Source organism: Carassius gibelio, chromosome A21 (genome assembly GCF_023724105.1).
Source record: "Carassius gibelio isolate Cgi1373 ecotype wild population from Czech Republic chromosome A21, carGib1.2-hapl.c, whole genome shotgun sequence".
NCBI lineage: Eukaryota > Metazoa > Chordata > Actinopteri > Cypriniformes > Cyprinidae > Carassius > Carassius gibelio.
Window position 1 is genome coordinate 3,110,928 of NC_068391.1, and position 21,059 is coordinate 3,131,986.

Consider the following 21,059-nt stretch of genomic DNA (forward strand, 5'->3'; position numbering starts at 1 on the left):
AAATAAGTTTATATACTACTTTATTTCAGTTACTGAAGTATTGAAATGTTACATTTTTGTAATACTTTTAATTTCATTTCAATTAAATGCTCTTTTAATGCATCATAACATATTTTTTCAGAATCTTTCAAATAAAACAACTCCATTAAAGTGATTGTTTACCCAAAAATGAAACATTTCTGTTGAGCACAAAAAATCTTTTTTTTTTTAAATGTGCTCAACAGAAGAAAGAACAACTTTTCAAGTTGAGCTTCTTTCTTCTGTTGAGCACATAAAAAAACATGATGAAATTAAAAAAAAATTCACAGTATTCTAAAACTTGATTTCTGTTTATCCAGTTGTAATTTAATTTAATCGTTAGAAGATTCTAATTGATTCCCATTTGGATCCTTTATGGATTTTTGCGAATGATTCCAAAAATTCCAAATAGAATCCTGTGCATTCCATCAGGATTGTAGACTAGCTGCATCCCTCCCACTGAGTGTTCTATGATTAGTTGATTCTAATGTTTCCATGGTTACCTGCTGGAGCTTCATTGAAGTGTAAGTGTCTTCAGGGAAGCCCAAGATTTGAACTCAGCGCCCACACATTCCACTGCTGTGCTGCTTTTATGTGTGTGTTAGTGTGTTTGTGTGCAATTCAGTTGCAGGCTAGACTCTCTCTAACTGTGTGTAGACTGTCTGTGCTCATTTCGTTTGACCTCGTTACAGTGTTTGTTTCATACTTGTGAGCTCATTTGCATATTTCTGCATACTGTGCCGTAGCCCGCCCGCTCTGCCTCCTAAGAAGCGACAGTCGGCCGCCTCCCCCACACGTGTTGCTGTGGTAGCGCCGATGAGTCGAGTCCCGCCTCCTGGAGCTCTGAGACAGGTACAGCACTTGGGCATGACTCTTGACCTTTGACCTCTCTGAGATGGCCTGATCCTGATTATTGATTATTTTTTCAACAACAACAACCCTAATGCTGATTTCTTAACTTGAAAGTGAAGTGTGTAATATTGAATGGTGTTTGGATCAGTTTTCGTATCAATAACTATAACTATTAAATTTTTTTAAACATTTTTGTTAATTGAAATAAAGCCGAACTTAAAAAAAAAAATAGTAGATGAGATGTGAACTAAAAATAAACTAGAAATATAATTAAAAAAGCAGTTAACAAAATTTAAATTAAAATATGAAAATAAAAGCTAATTCTAAATAGTAATAAAAAATAAATGTACTAATAATAAATACTAATATGAATAACAGAGTTAACTCTCAGAGCAGATTTAAGAAATGAAAATTGAAATACTAAGGACACATTTTTCAAATAAATATTTTTATCCTGATCTTAGTTGGTCAAACTGTTGATTAGCAGGCTATTAATTTATTAGTTTTATACAAGTTCAGTAGTTTTTCCTCTATGGGTCCAGTGCAGTAAAAAAATCTAATATAATTATTTTTATATTATGTATTTTAGCACGACTGGAACACTGCTTTAAGCAATCAACATTCAGGACCAAATTGCCTGTGACATTCATAAAAAAAAGAAAATCATAAAACATAATCTATTAAATTATTTTTTGTTAAATATTTTAATGAAAAGTTATTTAAATTTATCTTTAATAAGTTTTAATTTATATGCATTTTATTTTAGATTTTTTTTTATTTTAATTTACATTTACGTTATATTTTACCATTTGTACTATATTGTCATTTTGTTTCATTTGCACTGCTTTAGTAATGCAAATGTGTGCTTTTTGTCATGCCAACTAAGCTCAAACTGAGGAAAAAAAAGCAATTATAAGAAAAAGCATAAAACTTCATTATAAATACATGCAGTTACGCGTTGTTTGGTAATTGAGTTTGTTGCATGTTCTGTGTTTAAAGCAGCAGGAGTTTGACGTGGATCTCCTGCAGAGGCGTTTCTCTGGTGGGAGTCAGTCTTACGGAGGGGATTCGCCGCGTCTGTCCCCCTGTAACAGTATGGGAAAACTCAGCAAGTCCGATGAGCAGCTCTCGTCACTGGAGCGAGACAGCGGCCAGTGCTCTCGCAACACTAGCTGTGAAACACTAGGTATGCAAACACTATTATGAATTAAAGTTGAAGATTTCTGAGCACTAATCAGGATGTGATTCTTCTCTTTCTTTGTCTATAGAGGGATATGATCCAGATTACGACTTCCTGCATCAGGATCTATCCGTATCCGAGCCTTTACCGTTTCCGACAGGCACTGGCAGCAGTCTGAGCCCTCTCCCAGAATGCCACGGGGAGTCTCAGTCGTTAAGCCCCGCCCATGGCCCCGCCCACCCACGTTTCAGCGCTCCCGTCACCAATCAGGCTTCCCTGGATTACTGGACCACATCTGGGCCGACCAATAGCGTGCTTCCCCCCGCCCTCCCGCAGAAGAAGCGGCGGTCGGCGCCGATCATATCGTCGTACCCTCTTTACGAACGCCTTCCATCACACTACGATAACTTGTCAGAAGAGGAGCAGCCCACGCCGCCGTTCCCGCTGCTGATGCCGCAGGTCAATGGAGGAGACGACCTCTCACAGTGTACAGACGCCGACAGCCCACCGCCGCTGCCAGAGAAGAAGGGCAAACAGAGTAAGGGAGTTATTTAGTTTTTTAACATTTTTTAATTTTTAAGCGAGTCTCTTGAAATACCATCCAGAAACGTGTAGGTCATATTTCGTAAAACATATGAATAAGAAATTATAAATATATAAGAAAATGTAAAAAATAAATCAATAAATAATCATAATTTTTTTTAGGACCATTTAAGATTGTATGCATTGCTTAATCAGTTACTTAAATATTTTTTTATGAATTATACCTGTAAGTTCTCATTACACTCTCTTTCTCATATAAGTACTGTAAATCGAAAAAGTAATTTGTTATATAAATTGTATAATATATATATATACAGCATAGTTTTATTTATTGTATGTCTTTATGCTGATTTAAATTCTAATAAAATGTATTATATATATATATATATATATATATATATATATATATATATATATATATATATATATATATATATATAGTATTTTTTATTTATGATACAAAAATAGAAACCAAGCAAATACCTGTTTTTCATACATTTAACTGCACGTTAAACTGTAGTTCTGCATTACATAAACATCGTATTTAATAATTATTTTTATTAATAAGAAATGTTTGTTAAATATATTTTCCAAAGTAAATATTAGATTCAATTTAATTATTTATTTTGTATTTAATTTAATACATTTATTTTCCCATTATTTTTTTAATTAATTTATTTTTTACATTTTAGTTTTATTTTACCATATGCATTTATTTTGCTTTATTTGTGCTGATTTAGAAATAAAATGTACACTTTTTGTCAAGCCAATAAAGCACACAAAACTGAAAAAATTAAATTAATAGAGAGCATAAAATTTCATCATAAACACTGATTTCAAAACCACATCTAGAAATAAATCTTATATTTTGCATAAGAAAATAAGCCCATTGTAAGATTTGATGTATTGCCAGATCCATTTCAGTATTTTAAAATGACTTATTACCTGTTAGTTAATACCTGTTAGTTCTCAGTACCAAAATGCAAACACTTCTCTCTTTCTCATGTTATTACTGTCATTTTCAACTTTATCACATTTTTCACTGTTATTTACAACAGTATCTGCAGTTTCATAGGTTTGAATAAAAGCATACGCTAGTTTTTTGATTATGAAATAGAAATCCCGGCTCTTTCATGTGTGTAACTCTCTTCTCTCTGTAGTCCTCCAGTACATGCAGTTTGTGGAGGATTACTCTGAACCACAGCCGTCTGTCTTCTACCAGATGCCTCAGAACGAGAGTATTTACGAGCAGCGGAGGAACAAGCGCTTTCAGGAGGTTTACGGCGTCAACGATTCCTACAGCAGCTCGGACTCGGTCCACGAAGCCGTCCCTCCGCCAGCGCTGCCTCCCAAACAGAGACAGCTGGTGAGTTATGATCCATCTGCATGCGTGTTATCAGTGAGCTTGCAGCAGGTCAGAGGTCAAACTGAGCTTCTTTAGACTAGGCAACACGTGACCATGTCAGGGTCACCGTAAAGTCAACTGGAAAATACGGATTAGCTTAGTTTTTTTTGCTTTTTGTGAAGTAGTTACAGATTAGATTGGGTTCCAAAGCCAGAACTCACATGCTGTGGGAAGATTTTGTGCCACAGCAGCATCTTTATCATATTTACATCATCTCTTAATTTCTGAAATTCTGAAGTGTTCAAAAAATTCTCAAAGTTGGATAATAGGTAAAAAAAAAAAAAAAAAAAAATATATATATATATATATATATATATATATATATATATATATATATATATATATATATATATATATATATTATATTATAAAAAATAATAATAAATTATATATATATATATATATATATATATATATATATATATATATATATATAATTTATTATTATTTTTTATTATTATTATTATTATTATACATATTATCTAACTTACTAAATTTTTAATAACATTTTCGGATATATATATACATAATAAATATATATATAATTGTATTTTTTTATTAAACATGTATAACTTTCAGAATTGTTTTATTCTATATATTTAGATATATAGTAGTTCATAGTTTTCTTCTCTTGTGTTCTTTTCTTCTCTTTTTTTAAAGGCAACATGAAAATCCTATTTAATTTCTTACTAAATAAGATAAATTTATTACATGCGTGAGAGTTATATAATATAGTAAATGTAAATATTTAAATACATTATACAGAAATAATGATACACATATATATAAAAAAGAATGTTAAAAGCATTACATTCCATGTTGCCTTTAAATCATTTTCTACTTTTTTCTTGATATGACTTACTTTGCCTTTCTTTCTTTTTAACCTGATTTCATCTTTTGTTCTTTCCTCTCTTTTCTTGCTGTTCCATGTTTCTGTCTTATGCTCTAGGCCTCCTGCACTTCTCCTCCTCCTTCATCCTCTTCTTCCTCTTTTTCAATTCTCCCTCCTTCTGCTGGGCTTCAGGAGGAGGCGGAGCCTGCTCTTGGCCTCAGCCTATCAGTGTCTAACTCCTTCCTCAGTGGCCACGCCTCTTTGACCACACCTGTGGTGAGTGCTGAGCAGTCAGGAGTGTAACGCACAAAAATATTCTTTCTCTTTAATAAATATATATTACAAAATGATCAGTCAAAATTTTAACATTTAATCCAAATTTAAAAGATTTAGCAATTACTTCTTGAGCAGAATATTATTTTTATTGTATGTTTGCTTATGTATCATCTGTTTTCAGTGTGTTCTGCTCATTTTGTGTGTGGTTTGGACACACATGTGCTCTTCATATGGTTTTATCATCACTTTTCATGTCTCTCTGCGGTGGTTATTAAACCACTGTTCAGATTTGACTTCAGTTTGTGAGTACAGTTTGTGACTTTTGGAACCAGAACCGAAGCTGAATTAAAGTTTAAGTCTAAAAGCTTATTTAATCTTCATTTATCTGTTTATCTGGGTTCAAGGTTTTAATTCCAGAGCTTATCAAAATGCTCTTTAATCTTAATGTAACATTAAAACTCAGTTTTGGGTCTGTGCTCATGGATGCTCCATAGATAAGTTATTTTACTGCCTAACTCTGGAATTCAGTTGCATTTGATTAATAACTTCGATGTAATCACTAATTACTTCTATTGCTCATAAAAGACATTCTGCTCATTACATCAGAGGAAGTTTGTGTAGTCAAACTTTTGATTGCTGGCATAAAACTGGGTTTTGTGCACAAGCTGTGAATTATTTGACAGTATCTTTTGATCTATAGAAATATTTCTTAGACTTTAGATCATTTGGAAGGTGCTATTGTTTATATGAAGGAAAAACAGTTTTCAGTAGTGCATCTGAGCAGATCAGCTCTTCCTGCATGTTTCATCAGTCTCATGTCGTATGAAGCTGATATTTTGTCTAGAATTTCAGATTCTACTGTTTAGCATTACTTAGAAAAAAAAAACGAATGTACGTCATGTCCTGACAAAGCATGACATGTAGTGGTTCTAGCATTAAATCATTTTCCTGTCCTCACTGAAAAAAACATGCATATATATATATAAAAAATACTATATATATATATATATATATATATATATATATATATGTGTGTGTGTGTATAATATAGCCTATATATATATATATATATATGTGTGTGTGTGTGTGTGTGTGTGTGTGTGTGTGTGTGTATAATATAGCCTATATATATATATATATGTGTGTGTGTGTGTGTGTGTGTGTGTGTGTAATAGTATGTAAATAATACTAACAGAACGCTAGTTATTACAGAGCTGGGATTAGCGAGCTGTTTTTAATTTTTTATGGAATTCTTTTTCCCTGGTGATGAGTTCTAGGGACTAGGTTGTCATGGTGAGGGAATCTGGGAATTGTCCCGGAATGTTCTGTGCTCTTGACCCCCAGACCTTAGAGGTCAGAGCAGAAGCAATATGATGTTTATGTGTGTGTGTGTGTGTGTGTGTGTGTGTAAGATTGTGAGGCGGCACCATATGTACGTTTTTTTCTCTTTTCCTCTCTCCTCCGAGTCTCTGTGGAATGCTTACATTCCGGAATGTCACAGACGGAATAGAATGGGGGATGCTCTTCCCGATCTCTCAGGGAAACGTGTTGGACCATGTTTTGTTGTGTGTGTGTGTAATGGGATGATTTGGAATGCTGTTGGTGATCCGGGCGAGTCCCTGCAGGTGCTGAAATCCCTCTAAGACACATCCGGAAGTTCAGCCAGGATTTGACTTGTCCAGCATTGTGTCGTGTCGTCTGATAGATGTTTTCTTTGTATAGCTACAAATGTTAACGTACTGTCCTGGTATTTTAAACAAAACAGAAGATATTTCCCTCTCCATTCTCCAATCTTTTTCCTCCTTTTCATATTTATTTTTTTCCACTGATTCCATCTTTCCTCTCATCATTTCTTCTCTTTTCTTCTGTCTGAACCGATCGCAGAGTTCCGACCTGGTTGGTTTGACCAATGCCGGCAGAGCTCTAGATGGTGCGGGTGTCTCTAACGGGTCCTTGACCAGCTCTCTGGTCTCCCTGGCCGTCTGTCCTCCCTCTGAATCTTCTCTTTCTGACTCACTTCTTACCTCTGCGGTAAACACACAAACACGTTCAGTAATGATCTTTTCTTACCATGGACTTGAATGGAATTTCAAATTAAGCAAATCAAAATCACTTTACAATAAACTTGTATTTTGCATTTCTATTTTAGCATTAATGACTAAAAATGTCCCCAAATAGAGTTGCAGTCGTCTGAAAAATATAGCTACCTTAGAAACACATGCAGTTTACCTTTAACGTCCTGAAAATCCACTGTCAGATTATGTGCATGTCCTTTTTTTTTATTATTATTTTTTTTTTTTTATTAAATTTTTCAAATAGTACAATATGTCATATAAACTTGAATTATGTGCATGTTCTTGTGAACGTGAACATGCAAAACAATGTAAATGAGCGCCATCTAGTGCTCAGTTTCTGTTTCATATCATTTCTGTTTTCAGAGTAATGTCTTAAAAATAAAAGAGTGGAGCAGTGTGCCATTACTTTTTGAAAAAACTAGACAATTTTCACGAGTTTTTGAATTTGATTTTATTTTGATATTTTCATTTTGGTTACATTTTTAGTCATTGTTTTCTCAATTTTCTTTCTTTTAAATAAGACTGCATAGTTTTATTTATATATTTATTTCTATCCTTTATGTTTAATTATTTAGTACTACTTATTTTATGTATTTATTTATTTATGCATCTTTAAATATGGACATTGTATACCATGTTAGCATGTATTATATTTAAAATGTGTATATTTTGTGTGTGTGTGTGTGTATATATATGTATATATATATATATATATATATATATATATATATATGTGTGTGTGTGTGTGTGTGTGTGTGTGTGTGTGTGTGTGTGTGTGTGTGTGTGTGTGTGTGTGTGTGTGTGTGTGTGTGTGTATAGTTCATATTTTTTAGTTTTGGATTATTTATTTGTAGTTATTTTAGTACTTCATAACTATAGACCATAAGCAACCATCTCTGACAATTGTGTAGTTGCAGCACTTTTGCATTAAATACTTTCCTCAGAAAATGTAAATGATTGTGTATTTTATTTGGTCTGTTTAATGGTGTTTTGCACAGAATTCACAATCTTACGGTCTGTCACCAGAAGTTTTCACAGCGTGTGTTTGATGGTGAAGACTGAATGACCGTCTGACCGATCTGTCCGTGTTGTTTTTGCTCTAGAGTGAAAGCGTTGATGAAGGCGGTGAGGGAGAGTATGTGAACCTGTACTCCTCCACACAGGCTAATGGAGAAAACACACACCGCACTGTAAGTGTGTCATTGTGTTAAGCTGTGTGTGTGTGCGTGTGTTTGGAGTGCAATCATACAGTACATTTGTTTGAATTCTTCAGGACCCCCCCTCATCATGCGATGATGTGCTTCAGGACCACACCCCTCACATACCCACATCCAATAGCAAGGAAGCTTTGTCTAAGGACAGGTATGAACTCCGGTCTTTGTGCATGTGTTTGCTGTATTATCCACATCTCAGAGATATGAAAATATTTGTGATACATTTTCTCTCGCTCACAGGCCAAAGGAACCCAGTAATGGTCAGACTGATGATGTTGATGAACTGTCTCTTATTGATCATAATGATATTATGAACCGCATCACACTCAAAGCAGAGGTAACAATACTGTTTAAAGCTTCATTAATAAACCTTTATTAAACCACCGTTATGGGAATATTAGGATTGATTTGATTTGATTAATTGCCATTTAATTCATGTTTATGCATTTAATTATTTATGCATTCATTTATGAATTGTATTTATTTATATATTTATATATGCATTTATAAAAGTGTTTATGCATGGATTTCTTTGTGTGTTTTTTCATGCATTTCTATATATATATTTTAATGCATTTATTCATTTATCCATTCATGCATCTTTAAATATGGACATTTTTAAATATTTTATACCCTGAATATTGTGCATATATTCAAAAATGGCCTTATTTAAAAAAAATCCTGTTTGAGTTGTGAAGATGAATAAAATCTTAAACGTCAAAGAAATGTTAAAAAAATATTGTTATGCAAAGATATAAATGGTTTCGTCAGGTAGAAATTGGTCTTGCATGAGGGCATTATTTATACAATTTAAAATCTCATTATCTGGTAACCTAAAACAACAGATAAGTCGTGGAGAATCATTGGTTAAAAAAGGGTGATAAGCTGGAAAATTGTTAAGCATTGAATTAGTACTTACTTTACAGATTTTATATCTGTCGAGGCACAAATAATGTTAAATTATGGGAAAAGAATGAGGAATTGGAGAGAAATGAAGCTTAAAGAGCTGTGATGGAAATCTGTTGCGTGTGAATATTTGATGCATTGTGTTTTTTGATACGGTCAGAGCTTTTGTCTGTTGTCTCCAGTATTTAGAGAGTATTTATGTAGTGGTTGATGCAAGTCTAAAACACACACACACACACACACACACACACACAGACGTCAGCTGGTGCAGTGCTGCGATGGGCAGCAGGAGCCAAAGTGAGCCGGACTTCAGATGCCTGCAGTAATAATTCTCTCTCTTTCTCTGATAGAATGATGATGGTCCTGATGTGAGAGCCGGGTCTGGAGACATACTGTTAGTCCACGCTACAGAAACAGACCGCAAAGGTAATTCACATGCTTATTTCATATGTCATAATTATTCTGCATTTGTGTGTTTTCTCTTATAATTAGCCTTTAGCGTGTCTGTTAGACTGATTAATTCCTGCAGTATTTGTGAGATGATGGTTTGCTGTGTATCTTAAGTGTAACTGAATCATATTTGTCTGTTTGTGTTGTAGATCTGGTGTTGTACTGCGAGGCTTTTCTCACCACTTACAGAACCTTCATAACGCCTGAAGACCTTATTAAAAAACTGCACTACAGATATCCTTTCTTATTATTTGATCTGTTAGTAGCAGTCAGTCTGGATGCGTGTGTGTGTTTTCTTAACAGCGCTGCACATATACTCGCTTCTGTCACAGTCCAGACACCTTTAGGAAGCGTGTCAGTAAAAACACGTTCTTTGTGCTGGTGAGAGTCGTGGATGAACTCTGGTGAGTGAATACTTTGCTAAAACTACTCATAATGATCTACATGACAAACTACTAACAGAAGGTAGCGAAGTTGAAGCGATTCATGCTTTAAGTTTATTTTTGCAGTTAAAGCTGTATTTTATCTGCTGCAAAACACAACTGGGGACTTAAACTGGAATAACAACATCATATGCACGGACAAATGTGGTTTTTTATATAAATCAATATTTTTATTCAGCAAGGATGCATTAAATGGCTTGAAAGTGACAGTAAAGACATTTATAATGTCTTTTGAATGTCTTTTTCTTTTGAACTTTGTAGTCATCAAAGATTACAGAAACAAAATGCATCACAGTTTGTACAGAAATATGAACTGTGTTCAACACTGATAATAGTCAGAAATTATTATCTTTGAACAAATTACTGCATTCTGGCAATTTATTGTAGGTGCTAGAAGATTGGATCAAGTGATAATTGATTCAGTTTGTTTTATGTTTTCTGTTTTGAGCAAATTAATATGTAACAATTAATAATAAATATATATATATATATATATATATATATATATATATATATATATATATATATATATATATATATATATATATATTTTATATATATATATATATATATATATATATTTTTTTTTTTTTTATATATATATATATATATATATATATATATATTTTTTTTTATATATATATATATATATATATATATATATATATAAAATCGTTTTCAATTTGAATAGCTATACTTATTACAAAACTTTTTTTTCTTTTTTAAGTCACTAAAGGCTGCATTTATTTGGTCAAAAAAAATTCAGTAAGAGCAGTAATATTGTGAAATATTATTACAATTTGAATATGTAGTAAAATGTAATTTATTCCTGTGAATTTATTTCAGCATCGCTCCTTAAGTCCTCAGAGTCACATGATTTTCAGAAATCATTCTCATATGATGATTTTCTGCTCAAGAAACATTTCTGATTATTAGCAGTGTTAAAAAAAGTTGTGCTGCACAATATTTTTGTGGAAACTATGATACTTTTGTTCTGGACTCTTAGATAAATAAAAAAGTTCAAAAGAACAGCATTTATTTGAAACGGAACTCTTTTGTAACATTATAAGTGCCTTAACTGTCACATTTGATCAGTTTAATGCGTCCTTCCTGAGTAAAAGTATGAATTTCTGTCAAAAGCAGATGTTTGATGGTTAGTGCATGTGTGATTGATCTGTCTCTCGCTGTTGTCCGTGTGTCAGTCTGGTGGAGCTGACCGAGGACATCCTGAGGCAGTTGATGGATCTGGTCTTCCGGCTGGTCTGTAACGGAGAGCTGAGTCTGGCGAGGGTCCTGCGAAAGAACATCCTCGATAAAGTGGAACAGAAGAGGCTCCTGCGACACGTGCACATGCTCAAACCTCTCGCCGCACGAGGCGTCTCGGCCAGGTAAAGGTCAAAGTTCAGGGGTCATCAGGACGATTCTCAGCTGTGTGTTTAATCGGCTCTTTCTCCAAAGGCCCGGCACGCTGCATGATTTCCGCAGTCATGAGATCGCCGATCAGCTGACGTTGCTGGACGCAGAACTGTTTTACAAGATAGAGGTAACACACAGAACTGTTTTACTTGATATAGTAATTAAAAAAAAAAGTTTTGAGATTTGTGGGTGTAATAAAGTGCTGTTCTCACTGACATCACTGTCTTCAGATTCCTGAGGTGCTGCTTTGGGCGAAGGAACAGAATGAAGAGAAAAGTCCAAATCTGACCCAGTTTACGGAGCACTTTAACAACATGAGCTACTGGTACGTATTTACAGAATACTGCAACACCTTGTGCATAATGCACATAAAAGCATTTCTCATTTCTCTTGTGATTGGCTGGCTTTACACTCAGTTCTCCAGCAAACAAGGTTGTGTACAAGTACAGAGATTACTAATGAGGAAGAACTAGGGTTTGGAAATGTGTAAATGAAATTTGAAGTTAGCTTTTTACTTGTAATTTAGATATAGGGCCTTATGAGATCCATTGTACAGTATTTTTTCCCAAATTCCATTTTTCCTGCTTTAATTATTAGATTTCTTTTTAATGGTCGAATGTCATTAATCTGAAATCATTGAAATCATGACATACAATTTAACTGCAATTCATTGAAAGTATAACTTTTTTTTTTTACGAGCCCTATTATTAAATCTTTGTTTTTTTTCTCCCAAATTCAGTTTTACGTTTACATTTTTTTATTAATTTATAATGGGTTAATGGTTTAATTAAATATGAATAATCAGTCTAATTAGTTTAGTTCATAAAACAATTTAATAATTTATAAAAAAAAAAAAAAGATTTAAAAAGTTTTATTTTTCAGAAATTCTATGTTTTCTGTTGTAATTTTTATAGATTTAATAAAGTGCTTGTATTATGGCATTTTTTAGGTTGCTTTTGGCTTTAGGGGCACTTTTATTATCACAAATGGTGGTATTTAAATTAAGGCATAAAATATCAACACAGTAATTAATCTTATAAAATGTAATCAAATGAAAATATAACAATTTCTTTCATTTTTGGCAAACAAAGTGATGCAAAACAGAGGTTTGTTGTTAAAATTTATCATGGAAGAAAAATGTTAATGTTACAATATTACTATTATTATAGTGATACATACGTCACAATTTAAAGTTAAGGTAACTTTTATTTTGATTGGCTGCCATTAAGATCTTTGAGTTTCTGTGTGTTTATGATATGACATTAGCTTTATCAAGCTATAACCTTATATTCCAGCCTAATGTCTTTAATGTTTCCCGTCATATTAGTTCAGTATCTCTGTTATCCAACTGTGTACTCAAATGTGATTCCTCCGGTCCACCAGGGTGCGCTCTATAATCATCCAACAGGAGAAAGCTCAGGACAGAGAGAAACTGCTGCTCAAATTCATCAAAATCATGAAGGTAAATAGAGTGTGGTTTGAAGATTATGCTGTGGATTGATTATTAAACATCACTCGCTTTATTTTCTGAGTGATTTAATGTTTCTGTCTCGCTCGTAGCACTTGCGGAAACTGAATAACTTCAACTCTTATTTGGCGATTCTCTCGGCGCTGGACTCCGCACCAATCAGACGGCTGGAATGGCAGAAGCAGACGTCTGAGGTCAGTCACACCAGTCTGACTTCCTCCTCACTGCCAAAACTAACTTCATTTAATAGTATCCGACCATATGAAATCGGAGAAGAGTGTATATCTAACCCCCGTATCTATTTTTGTAGGGTTTGGAAGAGTACTGCACTTTGATTGACAGTTCGTCGTCCTTCAGAGCGTACCGAGCGGCGCTGGCAGAAGTGGAGCCTCCATGTATACCATACCTGTGAGTTTGTGTCCAACTAAACTAAACTGAAGGAAAATAAAACCAGGAGATGGAAAAAATAAGCTTCTAAAGCATTTCATGCTCATGAAAGACAGCTCTTTCAGAATCAGACGACTCCACAAAGGATTTGCAACGTTTGAGAGTCAGAGAAGCAAAAAAATTCCTACTGAATTGAATTTTGACCTGCATAAAACTAAGTGCACCAGTGTTATTTTAGGATTATTTGTGTATTATTATAGTAGTTATTTATAATAAATTTTTTATATTTAAATTTCAGTTTGTTTTAAATTTTAGTCTTTTTCTGTGCTTTTGTCATTTTCTTATTAGCTTTTTAAAAATATTATTTAGCTTTATTTTTATTTTAGTCATTTTTAGTTTTTTATCACTTCTGCAAACGTATTTCGGTCTAATTTTCATTTTGGTTTAAGTTTTCCATTTAGTTTTTCACCTTTATTTTATTTAATCTTCATTTTATTTACCGAAAATTATTTGTAAGAGTTTTTGTGAGCAATAAAAAAACACTGACATGCATGTCTGCTGAATTTCACCACTAATGCCTTTATTAAATAAAACTAAAGAGTAACTCGTTTCAATGCTGATAATAAAAAAAAGAACTAAAATTATATTTCATGCTAATTAAATATGTATTATTAAAAATGAACAATCAAAACTGTTAATCTAGTGTATATTTGACATACACACACACACATGACAGTTATTGATAATTGTTTAATGTTCCTTTTTTTTTCTGGCAGGGGTTTGATCCTTCAGGACCTGACGTTTGTTCACCTCGGAAACCCAGATTTTATTGACGGTAAAGTGAATTTCTCCAAGCGCTGGCAGCAATTCAACATTCTGGACAGCATGAGACGCTTCCAGCAAGTGTGAGTAATGGCTGGCCTGAAACCCAGCGCTTGATGAGCATGAGATTAGATTAGATTAGATTACACGTGATTCATGAGTTTGGGGTGGACTTTGATTGAACTGATTTGTAGAATGAAGCAATGAGGCTTGAAAGCATGTGTTCAAAATCAAACATCACTGTAAGGCCGCCACGTACGAAGAAAACCTTTATGGCATGAAGTCATGATGCGATGCTGAATTATTTTTAGATTAAATGAAAATTTTAATTGATAGATCGGACATTATTTGACCGAGATGCAACTATTTGAAAATCTGGAATCTGGGTGCAAAAAAAAAATCACAACACTGAGAAAATCACCTTTTAAAGTTGTTGAAATGAATTCTTAGCAATGCATATTACTAATCAAAAGTTAAGGTTTATATATTTACAGTAGGACATTTTTTAGATATCTTCATGGAACATATTTACTTAATATCCTAATTATTTTTGGTATACAAGAAAAATCAATAATTTTGTATTTTTGGCTATTGCTACAAATTTTCCCCAGAGACTTAAGACTGATTTTGTGCATTTGAAGATGTTGAAATTGACAGTTATGGCAGTCATATATAATTACACAATTATGACAGTCATATTTATTACAATTGTGACACAAAAAGTCCAAATTATGAAGTTGAGTCATATATATTTATTATGACAGTCAACATAAAAAGTCTAAATTATGATAAACAAAACTATAACAAATTAGGACAAAAAAGTGGAAATTAGATATACTGTGGGTCATTATGATGTTGAAATTATGACAAAAAAGAAACTTATTATTATTATGACAAAAGACCAGCAATGACACAATCATATTCATTATGACAGTAATTATGACAAGTCAACATTGACGTCTTGATTGACAAAAAGTCATAATTATGAGAAATGAAGCCATTATGAGATAGAAATTCATACTTTTAGTTTGTCAAAAGCTATATTTTTTTTATGATTTTTTTTAGAGCTGGAACTATTTAGTTTTTTCATGTGTAAGATTTTCATTAATGTATGTTAACATGAATTATAATATGATGTTTTTAATTTATTAATGAAGTTTAATATTATATGCATTTCATATGTCAGTTGCTGATTTCACTAGTAACTGATAAAAAAAATTGAATTCTCTTTAATTGTCTTTGTAGACACTACGAACTGAAACGCAACGAAGACATCGTCTCGTTCTTCAACGACTTTAGCGATCACCTGGCGGAGGAGGCATTATGGGAGCTCTCGCTCAAGATCAAACCACGAAACATCTCGCGCCGCAGGACAGAGCGAGAGGAGAAGACCTAGAACCTGGAGCCCTGGAGACCATTCACGGTGAGACCTGAACCTCCTGCAGAACCTTGGGAACCCATGCTAGCGTTCTTAATCCGGTTCTGGAGCTGAACTGGGCTGAACAGAGACACGCAACATAGACAGACATTGGCAGTATTTTTTCCCCGACTGATGACTTTCAATATTCACGAGGGGAATCCTAATTCAGTATAGATATGCACTCGTGCACACACACACACACACACAGGGCTGGAGAGGACCCCAACGCTGTGATATAAAGCTCATACATCTTGCTATGTTTGCATGTGTGTGTGTGTGTGGCTGTACAGAAAGACACACTCTAAGAGGGCTTGGGTGATTTGATATTAATGCACTGTGCCTGATGGAGTGAGTTCGTGTTTGTTTGACCCGCTTGCAAAGGTCTGATTCAAGCTACGATTGGCCCGTATGGGTCGATTGGGAAAAGAGGCAGACATGTGTGCAATCCTATAAGCGTTTTATAAAGGAATATTCGCTGATTTGTTGAAATGATTATGTTTTGACAGATGCAGCAAGTAACTGACCATATAGACTATATTCATTTAAAAATTAAAGAGTGAACTGGATGTTTGGACTCATTTTCATGTTGTCTTGCAATATTGTTTTGTGTGTGACCATATGCGACCCTCATCACAGCTGTTTCCCCGTCACAACGCCCCTCAAGAGAACCGTCAAGCACGTGTGCTTTTTTTTTTTTGCCTTAAAATAAAAAGAAAAATTTGCATTGTGACGACATTTTCCGGACTAAGTCTTTTCATGCACATTTCTTTCTTTTCCTAATTCTCAGTGGCTTCCAAAATGCAAAAAAAAAAAAAATATATATATATATATATATATATATATATATATTTAAATAAAAATATATTAATTTAAATTAAATAGCAAAGTGCATTCATAAGGTACAAACATAATAACATTGAATTAAATGTATGCTAATTTTAAGGGAAAAATGTGTCACATTCCTAAAAAAAATAAAAATAATAATAAATTGTTCATAACTCCTTTATGCAAATTTTTCACACGTTTACGTAAGAATGGTTTATGAAAGATTCAAACAGAATTTTTTTTATTGTTCAGTACAGTAGAAAGGCTTAATTGTCATGACTATAGTGTCTTAATGGCTTTTTTTCCCTTTATCCAAAATTAATTTATATTTTTTTGTTTTTGGATTATTGCAAAAACTACTTTAACATTTACCTGTGTGATCTTTGATGTCACTGAAGGGGCGGGGCTTAGTGTTGCCTGGCGACGAGCAGATTCACAGTGAGTCTGTGGAGGCTTTTGTTTCTCTTGGGATGCGTATGATATGTTCTGTGTATATGTACATGTACAGATGTGATGTATAATATCTCATCACGTAAAGGGCAGTTACGAGCAAATATATTTTCAAACCAAATGAGGCATACACTAAAATAACATTGAAGCAAAAAACTTGAGGACTGAATATGCTGTGATCTCTGGGCATCAGAGAGCGCTGTGTCTGTGTGTGTGTGAATGTGGCTTTTCTGCAGAACGTCGTTACTCACAAATGGGAGAAGGGAAGCTGAAGCCGCTTTCTTCAGTGTGTGTGTGTGTGTGTGTGTGTGTGTGTGTGTGTGGCGTCTGTGATGTTTACCGACTTCTGGGATTTTTTCTCCTGTTACACCTGTAACATCCTGTATATTCAACCACCAATAAAACTGCTCTCTTTGAATCGACTTTGAGTTTTTCCAACACTACATTCAGCATGTTTACACCTACTGCTATTACCAAATAAATTATTACTTTTATTCAGCAAGGATGCATTAAGTTAATCAAAAATGGCAAAAAGTGTGTTTATGTTGCAAAAGCTTTCTATTTCAAATCAACGCTGTTCTTTTGAACTTTCTGTTTATCAAAGAATCCTGTAAAAATTTAGCATGGTTTCCACAAAAATATGAAGCAGCACAACTGTTTTCAACACTGATAATAATCAGAAATTTTTCTTGAGCAGTAAATCCGTAAATTAAAATGATTTCTGAAGATCATGTGACACTGAAGACTGGAGCAATGATGTTAAAAATACAGCTGTGATCACAGAAATAAATTACATACTCAGATATTCAGAATCGGTACTATGGTACAGCATTACCACATACAGTAACTAATACCATGTTAAAATAAATAAACTTCAAGTCACGCAAGCAGGTTCTCTTTAATATTTAAAAAAGGTTTGTACAAGAAAAATGCAAAACCTGTTTATAAATGAACTATTTTATAATGATATTTACATTTAGAGACATATTACAGAGTGAGGTGCACAACAAATTATACAGAACATTTAAAATAAAGAATCACATCAGTGATAGTGACATTATTATTTTAAATACTACACTATCACTATAATTCACTAGAAGTATTTTACTTCATCTATTTCATGTCTTAATCCTGACCAAACGAGAGTTTCTGATCTAGACGAGGCAGGAACACCCAGAAGAAGCACTGAAACTTTGTTTCAGCTGTTTAAAATGCCTTTATAAAACGAGGTGACTTCTTTATTCTATAGGTGTAAGCTACAGTTTTATGAGACGGATCAGGCAGTGAAATACAGACTGGACTGTTTGTGTCGAGTTTACTCTGTTATAGCTACCAACTGTTATAGCTACCATCATAAATACATGAGTAAAGATTTATCCGATTAGCATCTGACAATGTAATGTAGGACTATTTTATATATACAGCACAGTTCCTCTTTGAGGAAGATGTGACTACAGGTTAAAGGTCACGCTAGATAAGATAAAAAGCAGAAGGCATTCTTAAAGGAACAGTTCACCAGAAAATGAAAAATATTCCTTTAAATTCTATGTAAATGAGCCTGACAGAGAGTGTGTGTTGGAAGCATGCAGAAAAATTCAAGCTTTCAGTTTTTTGATCGTATGACTCTCTTAAGTGTGTGTGTGTGTGTGTGTGTGTTAATGTGGCCGTGTGCTGGGCTCCAGTAGGGGGCGTTTCACTGGGACAATCCCGCCTCCGCTAGAGTGCTCACTGTGTTCGGCCACGCCCCTCTTTAGACTCCGCCCGTGGGCGTGTCCATTGACAGAACCCCTCTGCCATTTGCAGATATCACCGTTGAGGATGTCCTGAATATGCTGCACAATCAGGTTGATGGCCACTAAAGAAGATATAAAAGAAACAGTTTAGAAATGCAAGGCTTATTCTTGAATATGTATTGCCTTTTGACTCATATTTACCCATGTTATCAACTCCGCGCGGTATTATGACATCGGCATATTTCTTGGTCTGAGAGATTGGGGAGAGATTTCAGATGTCATGAATGCATGGCATTACTACAACACAACTCTCAAATGTCATTTCAGCTTCAGCTGTGTGTTTTCTCACCGGAAGACAGAACTCTTCAAAGGCTGGTTTAACAAACGTGGTGTACTGCGTGAGGATCTGCTCCAGATCTCGACCTCTTCTCATGTCACGCAGAACTAAACACATCATCAACACACTGTTAGGCTACTTACTCTAATATTTGCATATACAATATGTGTATGTGAAATAAAAACCAAACTGTAAAAATCAAAACCTGTACCTAACAACAATTTCACTGTCATTTAAAAAATTATAAAAAAAAAAAAAATGCTATAAACACTAGATGAAAATATGAAATGTGTATTTTATATTATATAGCATAAAAAGACACAAGTGTTTGTGTGATCCGTTTGCTTCAACTATCATTTGTGCATTACCTCTGCGAGACAGGCGAACATCTGAGTCTGTGTCCACAAACAGTTTCATGTGGAACATGTCTCTGACTTCCTGTGTGTAGAACACCAGAATCCCCTCGAACAGCACCACATCAGCGGGATACACACATATCTTCTCTGGCAGCCTACACACACACACACACACACACACACACACACACAATTGACAGTCTGTTATCAGACAACCACACGTGAAGAGAGAGTTTACGTGTCATTATAAAGAAAAGCTTGTCTTATTGCCTGGAATGGGTGACGAAGTCATATGTAGGAACCTCCACCACCTTTCCTTCTACGATATCCTTCAGCGTCTGACACATTAACTCTGTATCAAACGCATCTGAGAGAGAGAAAATATAAGAGTAGTGCATTAAAAAATGCCATCATGTCATTTTGATGACTTTCTCACAGTGTTTTTGTGTTTTATGGGCATAAAGATCCAACTGCATGAGCTTGAGTAAATGATGACAGCACTTTTATTCATTTTTTTTTTTACCTGGATGGTCGAAGTTGTACTGGCCTTTCAAAGCTTTGGATTTCTGTTCTGGAGTGAGAACCCGGTAGAAACTGTCCTGGCTGACGATAGTGACCTTCCTCTGGTGATGATCCACCTTGTTCTGTCCTAACAGCTCCATGATTTTTGCACACACTGTGGACTGACAGGAGAAAACAGCAGTTAATGACCTGGACTGACAATCTTGTTTGTATTTGCATCATTACAAGCTCCTGTTACAAGTGGACACTAGATTTTAAGGGCCTGTTGCTTTAGTGTATGTGTGTGAATTATTTACATGTTCTTATTATTACATTTTGCATAATGTTTTCTTGTGCATTTTATAGATTCTAAATTTAACTCACATACATTTCACTTAAATGCAAACATGCACTATATATTTAAGGCACAAAGATGTAGGTTTGCATGCATTAAAACAGCAGTATGGATCGGTTTCCATCATGCATGTTGTGTTTCGTACCTTTCCACTGGCTGTACCTCCGCTTACCCCGATCAGGAAAGGACGGTGACGCGGCCGCTCGGTTTCACAGGACAGTCCGGCTGAATTCATGCTGGTACAGTAACAAAAACAGCGTTTTCTTCAAGTATGGAGTGAGGCTGAATGCATAAACTCGTTCTGTAAATGATCGGGCATCAGTTGGAGGCTGTCTGGGAGGTGTGTGATCGATTTCCGCCTGGTTTCACTACCAGCCACGGCCGATTCAGTACTCCAATGTTACTGTGCACGCAGTTAGTAAATGTTTATGGTACATTTCTGTTCCTCTGGGGGCGCTCGGTGACTCGGAATGTCGGGTTCTCATCGAGACTCATTCAAATATAATGAGGTTTTTTTGTCTTACTGGAGACATTTGTATATCAGAAAGTATCATCTTTTAAATCTACAAACGCCCGAGATTCATTCCTGACAATAAGTTGAAACCGCTTCAGTAGAATGATGTTTTAAAGCAGCCGTGTCTAGGAACTGCAGACGATTGTGAGTGGTCCGTTCAGTGCAGCGCTGAGAAATGTAACAGATGTCATGTGACCACTCTGTCTGTGCAACGCTTCTTTAGGGGTCTAGACAATAATTTACAATTGAGTAATGATATTGAGAAACTTTAATATGTGCCG

General features: G+C 34.5%; 2 protein-coding genes across 7 annotated transcripts in view; one reads left to right on the plus strand and one right to left on the minus strand.

The window, feature by feature from the left end:
- rapgef1b (Rap guanine nucleotide exchange factor (GEF) 1b) overlaps positions 1-17,400 on the plus strand; it is a 39,316-nt gene extending 21,916 nt beyond the window's left edge. For 2 of the 6 annotated variants that reach the window (XM_052537220.1, XM_052537222.1), the window contains 20 exons: positions 765-870; positions 1,873-2,056; positions 2,139-2,588; positions 3,754-3,959; positions 4,948-5,106; positions 6,991-7,137; positions 8,285-8,371; positions 8,455-8,543; positions 8,636-8,732; positions 9,652-9,727; positions 9,901-9,985; positions 10,063-10,155; positions 11,397-11,582; positions 11,653-11,737; positions 11,841-11,935; positions 12,994-13,072; positions 13,171-13,272; positions 13,389-13,486; positions 14,242-14,370; positions 15,533-17,400. In XM_052537220.1, coding sequence (XP_052393180.1) covers positions 765-870; positions 1,873-2,056; positions 2,139-2,588; positions 3,754-3,959; positions 4,948-5,106; positions 6,991-7,137; positions 8,285-8,371; positions 8,455-8,543; positions 8,636-8,732; positions 9,652-9,727; positions 9,901-9,985; positions 10,063-10,155; positions 11,397-11,582; positions 11,653-11,737; positions 11,841-11,935; positions 12,994-13,072; positions 13,171-13,272; positions 13,389-13,486; positions 14,242-14,370; positions 15,533-15,683 — 2,704 coding nt within the window. In that variant the 3' untranslated portion in view covers positions 15,684-17,400. Of the gene's footprint in view, positions 1-764; positions 871-1,869; positions 2,057-2,138; positions 2,589-3,753; positions 3,960-4,947; positions 5,107-6,990; positions 7,138-8,284; positions 8,372-8,454; positions 8,544-8,635; positions 8,733-9,651; positions 9,728-9,900; positions 9,986-10,062; positions 10,156-11,396; positions 11,583-11,652; positions 11,738-11,840; positions 11,936-12,993; positions 13,073-13,170; positions 13,273-13,388; positions 13,487-14,241; positions 14,371-15,532 lie in introns of all 6 variants that reach the window. The other 4 variants (XM_052537219.1, XM_052537221.1, XM_052537223.1 and 1 more) reach the window with 3 other exon arrangements.
- Positions 17,401-17,861: 461 nt separating this feature from the next.
- Positions 17,862-20,674, minus strand: uck1 (uridine-cytidine kinase 1). The gene is made up of 7 exons (XM_052536201.1): positions 20,410-20,674; positions 19,932-20,091; positions 19,679-19,775; positions 19,421-19,563; positions 19,065-19,159; positions 18,917-18,965; positions 17,862-18,837 (listed from the first exon to the last, which is right to left on the minus strand). Exons 1-7 carry the CDS (start codon positions 20,497-20,499, stop codon positions 18,638-18,640), a joined length of 834 nt encoding a protein of 277 aa, XP_052392161.1. The 5' UTR covers positions 20,500-20,674; the 3' UTR covers positions 17,862-18,637.
- Between the last annotated feature and the right edge of the window lie 385 nt (positions 20,675-21,059).